The 13513-nt window shown below is 41.4% G+C and overlaps 1 protein-coding gene across 1 annotated transcript in view; it reads right to left on the bottom strand.

Moving 5' to 3' along the window:
• Positions 1–13513, bottom strand: part of si:ch211-200p22.4 (phosphatidylinositol-binding clathrin assembly protein) — a 63784-nt gene that overhangs the window by 30257 nt on the left and 20014 nt on the right. The window contains exon 2 of the mRNA XM_038996265.1: positions 2240–2382. Within this exon, the coding sequence (XP_038852193.1) occupies positions 2240–2382 (143 nt within the window). The remainder of the gene's footprint in view (positions 1–2239; positions 2383–13513) is intronic.

The following is a 13513-nucleotide window of genomic DNA, read 5'->3' as shown; positions in this document are numbered from 1 at the left end:
TGACTCCAACATGGCGGCTAATTTGGCTATTGTTCTGAGCGCCGTCTCAGATTATTGCATGGTTTGCTTTTTCCGTATTTTTTTAAATGTTAAATCTGACACAGCGGTTGCATTAAGGAGAGGTATATCTATAATTACATGTGTATAACTTGTATTATCATCTACATTTATGATGAGTATCTCTGTTGAAACGATGTGGCTATGCAAAATCACTTGATGTTTTTGGAACTAGTGAATGTAACGCGCCAATGTAAACTCAGATTTTTTTATATAAATATGAACTTTATCAAACAAAATATGCATGTATTGTGTAACATGAAGTCCTATGAGTGTCATCTGATGAAGATCATCAAAGGTTAGTGATTAATTTTATCTCTATTTCTGCTTTTTGTGACTGCTATCTTTCGCTGGAAAAATGGCTGTGCTTATTGTGGTTTGGTGGTGACCTAACAATCGTTTGTAGTGCTTTCGCTGAAAAGCATATTTGAAAATCGGACACTGGTGGGATTAACAACAAGATTACCTTTAAAATTATATAAGATACATGTATGTTTGAGGAATTTTAATTATGAGATTTGTTTGAATTTGGCGCCCTGCACTTTCACTGGCTGTTGTCATATCGATCCCGTTAGCGGGATGCAGCCATAAGAAGTTAAGGACTTTTTCAAGGACCTACATGGTATATATTTAAGGACCTGAATATATATATTTAATTGTTGTAATAGCCGATAGAAAAAATGTATGCAAAAAAAGTATGCATTACAATTAAGAATAATACATTTTCTCAATAGGCCTACACAATGGCATTATGCATTGACATTCACATTATTTTTACATTCTAAAATATGTCAGAATGTGGGCATTGCCTGACTAAATAGACAGCATGCTCCCGACACAAACACACTAACGAAGTCTGTCCATGTGGTAGCTAGTCAGTCTCGCCATTTGAGATGTTCAGGAGATATTGAAGGGTTATTCTATCACGTTTTAAAATCAGAACGTGACCAAAAACCAGGTTCCCTTTGTAATGGAACGCTTTGTATGGAAAACCAAGTTGAAGCCAGCATTCAATTTTGTCTTGCTCATTATAACCGCACATGGCTAGCAACAGACTAGCGCAACACCCTTAAATTGAAACGGCGGGAAACAAACGAAAGCAGCTGCTTCTCTCAAACTGATCAGAAATTAAAATCACAGAATAATTATATTAGTGCAGTAGAACTTCTAAATCGGATACCATAACATCAATGACTTTTCAAGGAACAAAAAGCCTAGAGGAAATGTCAGATTTTTAAGGTAGGTTATTTCATGACCGAATTGTGTATCACAAATATTCAACCAAGACTAACTTTTTAAATACCTGGTTTGCATACCCATTCTTGCCTTAGCATTTACTGGTAGATATAATGTCCTACTGCTTTCCATACCCCTACCACTGTCAGTCTTCGGTAAACTGCTCCACGCAACAACCAGCTGTTTGGTGGGGGCCATTGACGGGGATAATCAACTGGCCCAGAGTGTTTCCAAAAAACTTGCCAGGCCAGACGGCAGCCCTGCACGTCGAGCCAGGTCGAACGTCACTCAACGCAAAGCTTGATTTCTGAGTCGCACTCATGACATGCGGCACATTGGGGCGGCAACCTGTCTCAATCAATGAGAGAAGACTTGAAATAGAAAAGATGGCGGCATACACATTGTTGGATTACTTGGATTAAAACATTTAATTTAATAACAGCATTTACTAAATTCAAACAAACCACCTGGTGGGAAACCCCACTCATCGCTCACCGAGCGGTCTTCGCACACCGCTCCACAATTATTTATTTTTTAATAAACACGCTCAGCACTCACAAAAACGACATTCCAAATTCACACCATTAATTTTTTTTAAACAGAAAATATAACTGAACAAACACCATCTACTTTTGTGAATATGTACCATTTGGTTTTGAAGCAGGCTGCATATCATCAGATAAAAAGCTTGTCCTAGGCTATTTAACAAGGGCCTACCTGACGATATGCAGCCGCTGTGTTAAAAAAAACTTGCTTTTTCTATTGATGACTGTGGCTCTGTTGTGCTCACATTTTACAGTTGATAGACAAATTCGGCACTGCTACAATTTTAAATTTGCTATTTATTTATTTATAATTATTAACAACAGCCTAGGCCTATATGCTTTATACTAGCCAAATGCTCTAACCGCTAGGCTACATGTGTGTGTGTGGGGGCTCCACTCACCTCATTGCCATACATCATGAGGTGGTGTGTAGTGATGAGGGCTTTGAAAACCACCACCCAGCTACTATTGGCTGTTCTCTCAAACAGTGTGTCTGCCAGCTGGGGGACAGAGACGTTCATCTCATTGGTGCAGTGGATCAGGTCTGAAACACACACACGAGAGAGAGGCGGTTAGACACAGTATAGGGACACACAGTCAGACACACGTCCTTTTCATCTCATTCAGGTCAGGTCTGGAGGAGGAAGAGAGAGTTACAGACACACACACAGATAGACAGAAAGGCACACAAACAGTGTAAGATACTGCACAGACAGACAGAGCTGGTGAGATCAGGGACAGTATGCAGATTAGAAATCAAGGACAAAAACACTCTCACGCACACACAGTGGTGTGACCGTGAAACTGTATGAAAGGTAAAGGAGGTAATAGGGGATTTCAGGACAAGGAACACACACAAGTGTGTTGTCGGACACATGCCCACACAGCACAGTCCAGAGACATCAAACATATAGAACAAATAGGCCTGTGTAAATGGACAACATACAATACAGTGGACAGTGGCTAAACATAAGCCTATTATGATAAAATGTTTGATGTAGAGCTAGCCTGATCAATGAAACATCACTACATAAACAATATTAGAATATACATGGAACGAAACCTTACAAAATGAGAACGAGTGGAATTCATAGAATGAGACATTCCAATTCTAAAGCAGGGCCCTACAGTGCATCCATTTTAGTCACATATGGGCCAAAATATTTTGCTGTTTGACATATTTTTATTTATTTAGGAACACCAGTGCACATAGCAAAATTATGGAGTCTAGCTTTTTTACCTCGTATTTTTTGTGCTCCAAAATTTCCTTGTGCGAGCCTACATTTTCAACAACTTTTACTGCCACCAACTCATTCTGTGCATGTCATTAATGTGGATTTTATAATAAGGCTACATCCATTCTATTTCGATGGTAAAACTTCCTTCCTCCGCTCTCCACCTATCCCTTTCCACTGTTTTGTTCCACGCTGTGGGACATTATGGGGTACACACAACTCACACACCTGGTTACTATTACTACGGATACGCCTTGTTAAATTATAGTAAGTCTGCCCCACTGGGTCTTGGACACAATCTTCATAATGAAGATGTGAGGTTTGTATTTAAGATGGTCGTCTATCACTGAACAGGATTAAACTTTAGGTAAAGTACTCACTCACTAATCAGGTTTCAATCTAACCATTTCCTGTGGCTGAATTACCTGCCGCATGGAAACCGGATATGGCGGTACAATTATATTAAATGCCGACAGACCATTTGTTTGTCCGACAGGGTGGGATCCTTGCGCCGGTAAAATTAACTATGCGAGAAATGGCGGTGGAAAACCCTTTAGGCGCATATACAGTGCTTTCAGAAAGAATTCAGACCCCTTCCATTTTGTTACGTTGCAGCCTTATTCTAAAATTAATTTAGAAGAAAAAATAATATTTAATCTACACACAGTACCCCATAATGACAGAGCAAAAACAGGTTAGAATTTTTTGCTAAATAGTTACATAAATATTCAGACCCTTCACTCAGTACTTTGCTGAAACACCTTTGGCAGAATTACAGCCTTGCGTCTTGGCTATGACGCTACAATCTTGGCACACCGGTATTTGGGGAGTTTCTCCCATTCTTCTCCGCAGATCCTCTCAAGCTCTGTCAGGTTGGATGGGGAGTGTTGCTGCACAGCTATTTTCAGGTCTCTCCAAAGATGTTCGATCTGGTTCAAGTCTGGGCTATGGCTGGGCCACTCAAGGACATTCAGAGACATGTCCCGAAGCCACTCCTGCATTGTCTTGGCTGTGTGCTTAGGGTCTTTGTCCTGTCGGAAGGTGAACCTTGGCCCCAGTCGGAGGTCCTGAGTGCTCTGGAGCAGGTTTTCAAAAAGGATCTCTGTACTTTGCTCTGTTCATCTTTCCCTCGATCCCAGTCCCAGCCGCTAAAAACATCCCCACAGCATGATGCTGCCACTACCATGCTTCACTGTAGGGATGGTGCCAGGTTTCCTCCAGACGTGACTAGGCATTCAGGCCAAAAAAATCAAACCTGGTTTCATCAGAACAGAGAATCTTGTTTCTCATGGTCTGAGTGTCTTTAGGTGCCTTTTGGCAAACTCCAAGCGTGCCGTCATATGCTTTTTACTGAGGAGTGGCTTCCGTCTGGCTACTCTAAAATAAAGGCATGATTGGTAGAGTGCTGCAGAGATGGTTGTCCTTCTGGAAGGATCTAACATCTCCAGAGGAGCTCTGTCAGACTGAACATCGAGTTTCTTGGTCACCTCCCTGACTTATGCCATTCTCCCCCGATTGCTCAGTTTGGCCGGGCAACCAGCTCTAGGAAGAGTCTTGGTGGTTCCAAACTTATTCCATTTAAGAATGATGAAGGACACTGTGTTCTTGGGGACCTTCGATGCTGCAGAAATGTTTTGGTACCCTTCCCCAGATCTGTGCCTCGACACAATCCTGTCTTGGAGCTCTACGGACACTTCCTTCAACCTCATGGCTTGGTTTTTGCTCTGACATGCACTGTCAACTGTGGGACCTTTTATATAGACAGGTGTGTGCGCCTTTCCAAATCATGTACAATCAATTGAATTTACCACAGCTGGACTCTTACAGCGTTGGGCCAGTAGCCAGAAGGTTGTTCTGCCCCTGAGCAAGGCAATGGCCATCTCAGTCTCCGGACTTGAACCCCACTGAAAACCTGTTGTTTGAATAAGTGGTGACGATGGATATCAAGGATCTGTATGGAGATCCCTCCTAATGTGTTCTCCAATCTCATAAAACGTTTCAGAAAAAAACTCAATTTCATTATCCTCACAAGGCGAGAGTGCTGGCGTATTGAAACCAGGGAATCCAATAATGTTGACCCTCATCTTTTTATTACTTCTTAACTAAAATCTCTCTGAGCAATTGTATTATAATAAAATAATATAACTTATTTTTTTGAAGCACACAACATAGCTCAGTATTTGTATTATTTTGCTCGTCTTTATCACGGGATCCAATAATTCTGGACCACAACGTATGTGTAAACAGCGTATTTCAAATGGAACCCTATTAGAGAGCGAAAGAGCGAGAGAGCGAGCGAGAGAAAACAGAGTGGCTGCAGTGCGAGAAGAGCGGGCCAGGAGGGCCAGTCCCCCCCCCCCCTCTCATGCCTCCCCCCTCCCCCCTGCTCCCCCCCTCCCTTCTGCTCCCCCTGGTATTCAAGAGCTACTGTGAAAACCCACATGCCAGCTAGACTCAGTAGTGTGTGTGTGCGCGCATTCTGTGGGTCTCTACATATGGCAGCAATGTTTCACACACACACAGAATTACAGACATCATGTCACAAATCTACACAGATATTCTAGAACACCATAGGCATTCTAAAACACCAAAGACAAAAGGCCCCACTTCGCATCGGCGCGAAATTGTTGAAGTTTTAAAGCTAATTTCCTGCAACTACACCTTTTCCCGTGGGGCAGAGACCATTTTGCAGTTAAAGCTTAAATTACAGTGCAATTATGTTCAAAATAACATTTTTAGGGAATACAAAAAGTATTGAGCTGAAAACTATCACTGGAGTACTGTGGATCCCTGTGAGCCTCCCAGATGCTATTGTGTATCTAAGGTTATACTAGATTAATAATATTACATTGTATTAAATTGCATACACTAAACTTCTTTCACAGACCCCTTGGCCAAATTTGTTTAATCTGTTGTTTCTGGTAATAAATAAACAAATATATAGAGCCAGTCAAAAGTTTGGACACACCTACTCATTCAAGGGAGTTTCTTTATTTTTCTTTACTATTGTAGAATAGTGAAGACATCAAAACTATGAAATAACACATATGGAATCATATAGTAACCAAAACAGTGTTAAATATATTTTATATGTTAGATTCTTCAAATAGACACCCTTTGCCTTGATGACAGCTTTGCACACTTGGCATTCTCTCAACCAGCTTCACCTGGAATGCTTTTCCAACAGTCTTGAAGGAGTTCCCACATATGATGAGCACTTGTTGGCTGCTTTTCCTTCACTCTGCGTCCAACGCATCCCAAACCATCTCAATTGGGTCAAGGTCGGGTGATTGTGGAGGCCAGGTCATCTGATGCAGCACTCCATCACTCTCCTCCTTGGTTAAATAGCCCTTACAATGACCCAACACACCTCCAGGCTGTGTCCTGTTGAAAAACAAATGATAGTCCCACTAAGCGCAAACCAGATGGGATGGCGTATTGCTGCAGAATGCTGTGGTAGCCATGCTGGTTAAGTGCGCCTTGAATTCTAAATAAAATCACAGACAGTGTCACCAGCAAAGCAGCCCCACACCATCACATCTACTCCTCCATGCTTCAAGGTGGGAACCACACATGCGGAGCTCATCCGTTCACCCACACCGCGTCTCACAAAGACACAGCGGTTGGAACCAAAAATCTCAGATTTGGACTCATCAGACCAAAGGACAGATTTCCACAAGTCTAATGTCCATTGCTTGTGTTTCTTGGCCCAAGCAAGTCTTCTTATTGGTGTCCTTTAGTGGTGGTTTCTTTGCAGCAATTCAACCATGGTATGATTCACGCAGTCTCCTCTGAACAGTTGATGTTGAGATGAGTCTGTTACTTGAACTCTGTGAAGCATTTATTTGGGCTGCATTTTGAGGTTGGTAACACTAATGAACTTATCCTCTGTAGCAGAGGCAACTCTGGGTCTTCTTTTCCTGTGGCGGTCCTCATGAGAGCCAGTTTCATCATAGTGCTTGGTTTTTGCGACTGCACCTGAAGAAATGTATATCTTAAAATAATGATGGACTGTCATTTCTCTTTGCTTATTTGAACTGTTCTTGCCATAATATGGACTTGGTCTTTTATCAAATAGGGCTATCTTCTGTATACCAACCCTAACTTTTCACAACAACTTATCGGCTCAAAGGAAAGAAATTCCACAAATTCACTTTTAACAAGGCAGACTTGTCTAGGCAAAGGGTGGCTACTTTGAAGAATCGCAAATATAAAATATATTTTTATTTGTTTAACACTTTTTTGGTTAATACATGATTCCATGTGATATTTAATAGTTTTGATGACTTCCCCATTATTCTACAATGTAGAAAATAGTAAAAATAAAGAAAACCCTGGAATGAGTAGGTGTGTCCAAACTTTTGACTGGTACTGTATATAAATACTATATATAAAAACAGATCTGGCAGCAAACCCCCTGCAGTACCCCCGCAGACCCCAGTTTGAAAACACTAGAGAGATTCCACAACAGGGGAAATGTGGAGAGATAAACAGTGAGAGACAAAGAGGGGAGTGTGTGTGTGTGAGTGTGTGTGTGTCTGTACACAGCTGTATTGTTCCTTCCAGCATGGTTCAACAGGGCACCACAGGGCTGGCATGACCTTTTCCCTCTGGATAGCAGTGGTCAGTACACATAATGGGCAGCTCCTGGTACAGGCCTGAACTTCGGGCTCTTACCTCATATCCCTCACACACACACACGGTAAAGGACAATAGGCTGGGTGAGGGAGAGGCAAAGGACTGTGGTGTGAGAGAGACAGTGCAAACAACTGGAGACGAAGGTTAGCTAGGCCAATCAATGGACATCAAGTCAGTCAAGTCATCCTCTTTCAAAGGAAACATTTGAAGTCTCCTTAAAGCCTCTACCTAACACTGTACATAAAAAAAATCTTGCTCAAAATCAACAATGAAGGAAAGTCAGGGGACAAGGACGGGAAGCTGTTGAAGACTATTCAGATGCAACCCTAGCGTGAGAGTTGAGTAGATGAAGAGGTAAAGTAAATTGTAGCCCACGGTAGCCTGCAGTGCCTAAAATTAAAATGTTTGTATACCAAACACTGTCAGGTAGATACATTTTTTTTAATTTAAAGCCCAAATCTTTTTTTCCTATCAAACACATTTTTTTTTAAATAATTGATGAGCATCCTTAATGTTTCTAAAACAAGAAATGTATTACTAAGAAATAATGTGGTATAATGCTCAATTTAATGACTCCAGTCATCACCTGTGCCTGTGAGAATCTCACTAGTAGAGGCCGACAATGTCTCTTTTTGCTAGCAGTGGAAGCAAACTCAAACATTGAAAAGCAACCTAGCTTGTGAAAAAAATGTAAATATTAAAAAAAAAGGAATAAGTCTCACTTTAGTAGACTTAAGTAAATTAGACTTCTATGCCTGTGCGCATTGCTCCTAAAAATTTTACTTTCAGCACTTCACTCACAATGCTCAAAGCCCCCAAGACAGGCAGTGTTGCTGCGCAAGATGGGATAGCTATAACGTTACAATTCAGATTTTTTTGCAATACCAAATATGAAAGAAAATGTCAGAAACACTTTTTAAAACAGCTAATGCAGCATTTATTTGGCTATAAATCACAACTTGCACTTGTGCCCATACTTGACTATTTTTATGAAATACTTGCACTGTAGAGCCCAGAGTGTGACCACCCGCCAATGTGGCTGGTGAATTAGACATTCCTACCTGCCAAAGCCAAAATCTACCTGCATTTGGCAGGTAGCGGGTGCTCATTTTAGGACCTGGTGGCTAGCCTGACCTTTGGTCAGACCAGTGTTTCCGCTGCAGTCATTTTGCTGTGGCGCTGCGCTAATTCAAAATCATTGCCACCACGCCAAAAAAATTACCATGAAAACATGGCGCACTTTGAAGATGCTAGAACAGTCCACATTTACTTTAGCTCTGCAAAGAAAACGAAATAAAACATTCCTAATTGATTTATTTCTCAACTCCTCAATATGCATGAACTGCACCATTATAAACCCAGTTTTTAGCAGCGGCATAGTTAAGCAAGTTACCGCTCTGCAATTCACCATGAGCGCATAGGGAAATGTAACATGGGTCAATTGTAGGGTAAATGCCACCCTACCTCAAAATAATTAGTGATGAGACCGATTACATTTTTAATTGCGCAAGAGTAGTGGCAACCAGGGAAAGTGGTGAGGGGGACATAAAGTGGTTTCTGTGAAAAGTACAGGCAGGGGGTGTGTTACCCTGGGTGGTGGGTTACCCGAAATTCACCCTAACAGGTAGGCCTACAATTATATTCACTGATTATGCAAGTTTTTTCAGACATAAATAGTTAGTTAGAGACAGATTGATGAATTCTAAAAGATCACATTTGAGATCTGGCTAATGATTAGCCCAATAGGGTAAAAACATATAGGCAACCCCATGCTTAAGCCCATTTATTTATTGCCACTATGGTGCATCAGTTGGGCTACAGGTGACAATGCTTTTTGCTAATAGCATACAACAGCATTCCACCTGGTACCCTCCTTCCCACCCCCCACTGCTACACATATTTCCAGAGGGTACACTGGGTCAGACAGCTGAGGAAGTAAAGACAGACAGCGGGGCAGGTGGGAGAAAGGAGGGTACCAGGTGGAAGGCAGACTACATCCGGTCATCTATCTAAGCTATCTAGTGGGAAGATTATATTTTTAAAAAAGAGAAGCACCTTGCATATCTTAATCTCCTGCTGCCTATCTGCCTGCCTACCTCAAACACACCGAAAAGAGGACTCCCCTGCTTGAATACACAAATCCCTCTACGAGAGAGATAGAGGGAAAGACAGATGGTTTAGAAATAGCTTGAGTCTATAAAGATAATCCTCTCCTTTTGTGTCTCCGTCTTTCGCCGTTTTAGATTACCCAGCGATTCCGTTCTCATGACGACCCAGGCATGATCGTGATCGAGTTAAAAACCACGTCTGCGTGGAAGAGATTCTAGATTCCTCCACAACACAATGGAATTTCTGTCTGTGTAGAAGGATGAAACATGGAAGAACATTCCATAATACCAAAACAATAATTCTGCTACCACAGGCGCTGGTGAAATGATCAATTGCTTATTGAAGCTAATCTATTTTCAGTTCTGATACATCAAGGGAGGGGAGGGTTGTGTGTGTGAGCGAGCGAGCGAGCGAGCGGGTGAGCGAAAAAGGAAACCAGAGCATGGAGCTGCTGAGAAAGAAGCAAAATCCATTCTGAACTGGAGCCACTGCTGTTCTGTATGCCTTCCTAACAATCCAACTGAATCATGTATTCAAATCGAATTACGCCTATGATGTGAATAAAGCTACATTTCTCCTATTGAATCTCTGCAGCAGGTTACAATTGCTGAAGACTTTAGGCCAAACCAAGAGATACCACTTCAGTCCAGGGGAGTAGGAGTGCTGATCTACAGTGGTTCTTCCTTTAAAAGTTGCGTTGTACTGCAGCACAGCTTGCGGGCTGCCTCAATTCTATGGCACGTAATTTAAGTGTCAGCCATTGTTGCCATTAATGGTAGTTAGTGCTAGTTTGCCCACCAAAGGGCATCGTTGAGAAGCTAAGTTAGAAATGACATGGCACTGTAGGCCTAAGAGTCAAAGGGAGCCTGGAATAGAACAGACTATATGGGATTGATTTTTGGAAACGTAACTTAATTTGATGAATATTATGGTTTTTCTATTCCAAGAATGTACACAGCTGTATTACTGTAGCAGATGTACTTTAGGCCTAAGGGTTTCCGTTCAGAAAATATGGCACAGGACCTTGTGTTTCTATTCCAAGAAAATGAAAATGCATTTGTTACTGTAGCGGTTTCAAAGTAAATTACTTATTGGCATAAAGTCCTACTTAAATATTCAGTACATCAATCAATCACTCTTCAATTTGTGCACCGAACTGCCCCTAATCAAAACGAAACAAAACGGCCTAAACCCAGCCGTCAGAAAACACAGAAATTTTTTTCAATGTGTCAATCACTCTCGAGTCATCTGGGACCCACAAGCTAAGCCCAAGGGACTACTAGGGGGGCACTTGAACATTCGTAGTGTCATTCCAAAAAGTGATCAAATTCAACATCTACTCACAGACTCCAACCTTGACTTTCTCTGCCTCTCAGAGACATGGCTCCATAAAAACTCTCCATCTGCTGCTTTGATTGTGCCTGGCTACAATGTTTTCAGGAGAGACAGGACTGAAGGAAGAGGAGGGGGTGTGATGATTTACATTAAAGAACATATCCGATGTAAACAAATTGAGTGGTCATGTGATAATGAACTAGAATGTATTGGCCTGAACATTACACTGTCTCCCCAAATGTCTTTTACCCTCATTGGAATGTATAGGCCACCTTCCACCAAAAGTGTGTTTTTTGATCAGTTTAATAACATGCTTAGGGAATGTGATTTTGGGAAAGAGGTCATCTTAAATGGGAGATTTTAACATTAATTATGAAGACAAGTGTTGTAGGAAAACCCTCAAACGGATCACTAATACCTTTGACCTTACACAGCTAGTTAAAGGGCCAACCAGGGTGACTTGTTGCTCTAAAACACAGATTGATTTGGTGTTCAGTATAATAAATCAGAGAGAGTGACTAAATCATTCAATATGGTTACTGGGCTATCTGATCATAATCTGACACTTATAGCCAGAAAGCTGTCTAAGAGCAGGTTTAACCTCTCTACTGTTAGAAAGCCTGATCAACTAAGAATACCTAAGAGTGAATTAAGCTATTTTGAACACGCAATTAAGGGAATTAACTGGAATGATCTCGTCCTATGCAGACGTGGAAGCTGATAGTCAAGTTTTTCTATCCACAATCCAGACTACATTAAATGGTTTCCTAAAGAAAATCAAATCCAAACCTGGCCAAAAGAGCACTCTTCCTTGGCTAAATGGAGAAATCTGGAAATTGATGAAAGAATGAGATTATTATCTAAAAATAGCCCTAAGATCCAAATTAGAGCATGACAGATGTAGGTTTACCATGTTGAGAAATAAGGTGATGAAAGAAATCAGACAGGCCAAGGCAAACTTTTTTATTAACATAATTGGTGAAGCAAAGGGAAATTCTAAACTGATCTGGGAGAATCTAAAAAAAGTTAACAGGGAAAGACCATAGTAACACTGCAAAAAGACTAGAAATCATGGTGAATAACAATCTAACACAGGATGCAGTCGAAATAGCAATAGCCTTCAATTCCTACTTTATTGACTCTGTCAGGGTACTGACACAGAACCCCTCCACTTGTTTCTTGGGCTCAGTGCTAGTAAATGATGCTCAACCTGTCTTCATCATAAGGGAGGTTTCTGAGTCAAAGGTGGACAAGGTGATTATCTCACTAAAGAACTCTAAAGCCAAAGATGTGTTTGGGATGGACTCTACCTTTCTTAAAAACTACAAAGAGTCACTCATTGGCCCCATTACTAAGGTAACCAACACATCTATTGGTCTCGGGGTGTTTCCAAGGGTATGGAAGTCGGCCATAATAACGGCCATCTTTAAATCAGGTGACCCTGCTGACGTGAGTAACTACAGGCCCATTAGTATACTACCTGTGGTGTCAAAGGTTGTTGAAAAGTGTGTAGCAGAACAACTGATTGCCCACCTCAACAACAGCCCCTTCACATTACATTCCATGCAGTTTGGCTTCAGAGCGAAACACTCCACAGAAACGGCCAACTGCTTTCTTCTGGAAAATGTGAAGTCCAAGATGGACAAAGGGGGCGTTGTTGGGGCTGTGTTTCTGGACCTAAGGAAGGCTTTTGATACTGTTAATCATGAGATTCTCATCACAAAATTGTCCAAGTTCAACTTTTCCCCCGATGCCTTGAGATGGATGAAATCATACCTTGAAGGCAGAACTCAGTGTGTCAGAGTGAGCAATGAGCTGTCGCCCACTCTTAGCTATGATGTGGGTGTGCCCCAAGGGTCAATACTGGGGCCCCTCCTGTTCAGCCTGTACATTAATGATCTGCCTTCTGTCTGTACTGGGTCTGAAGTTCAAATGTATGAGGATGATACAGTGATATATGTGCATGCAAAGAACAAACAACAAGCTGCACAAGAACTCACTACTGTAATGGTCCAGGTTACAAAGTGGCTCAGTGACTCGTGTTTGCATCTCAATGTGAAAAAAACTGTTTGCATGTTCTTCACAAAGAGGGCAACAGATGCTACTGAGCCAGATGTCTATGTGTCAGGGGAGAAGCTCCAGGTGGTATCTGATTTTAAGTACCTTGGCATCATACTTGATTCCAACCTCTTTTTTAAAAAGCATGTGAAAAAGGTAATTCAAATAACCAAATTCAACCTAGCTAATTTCCGATTTATACGAAATTGTTTGACTACAGAGGTAGTAAAACTGTACTTCAAATCTATGATACTCCCCCACTTAACATACTGCTTGACTAGTTGGGCCCAAGCTTGCTGT

Source organism: Salvelinus namaycush, chromosome 6 (assembly GCF_016432855.1).
Source record: "Salvelinus namaycush isolate Seneca chromosome 6, SaNama_1.0, whole genome shotgun sequence".
Classification (NCBI taxonomy): domain Eukaryota; kingdom Metazoa; phylum Chordata; class Actinopteri; order Salmoniformes; family Salmonidae; genus Salvelinus; species Salvelinus namaycush.
The sequence above is the reverse complement of the archived record's forward strand: the minus strand, read 5'-3'. Positions and strand labels throughout refer to the sequence as shown.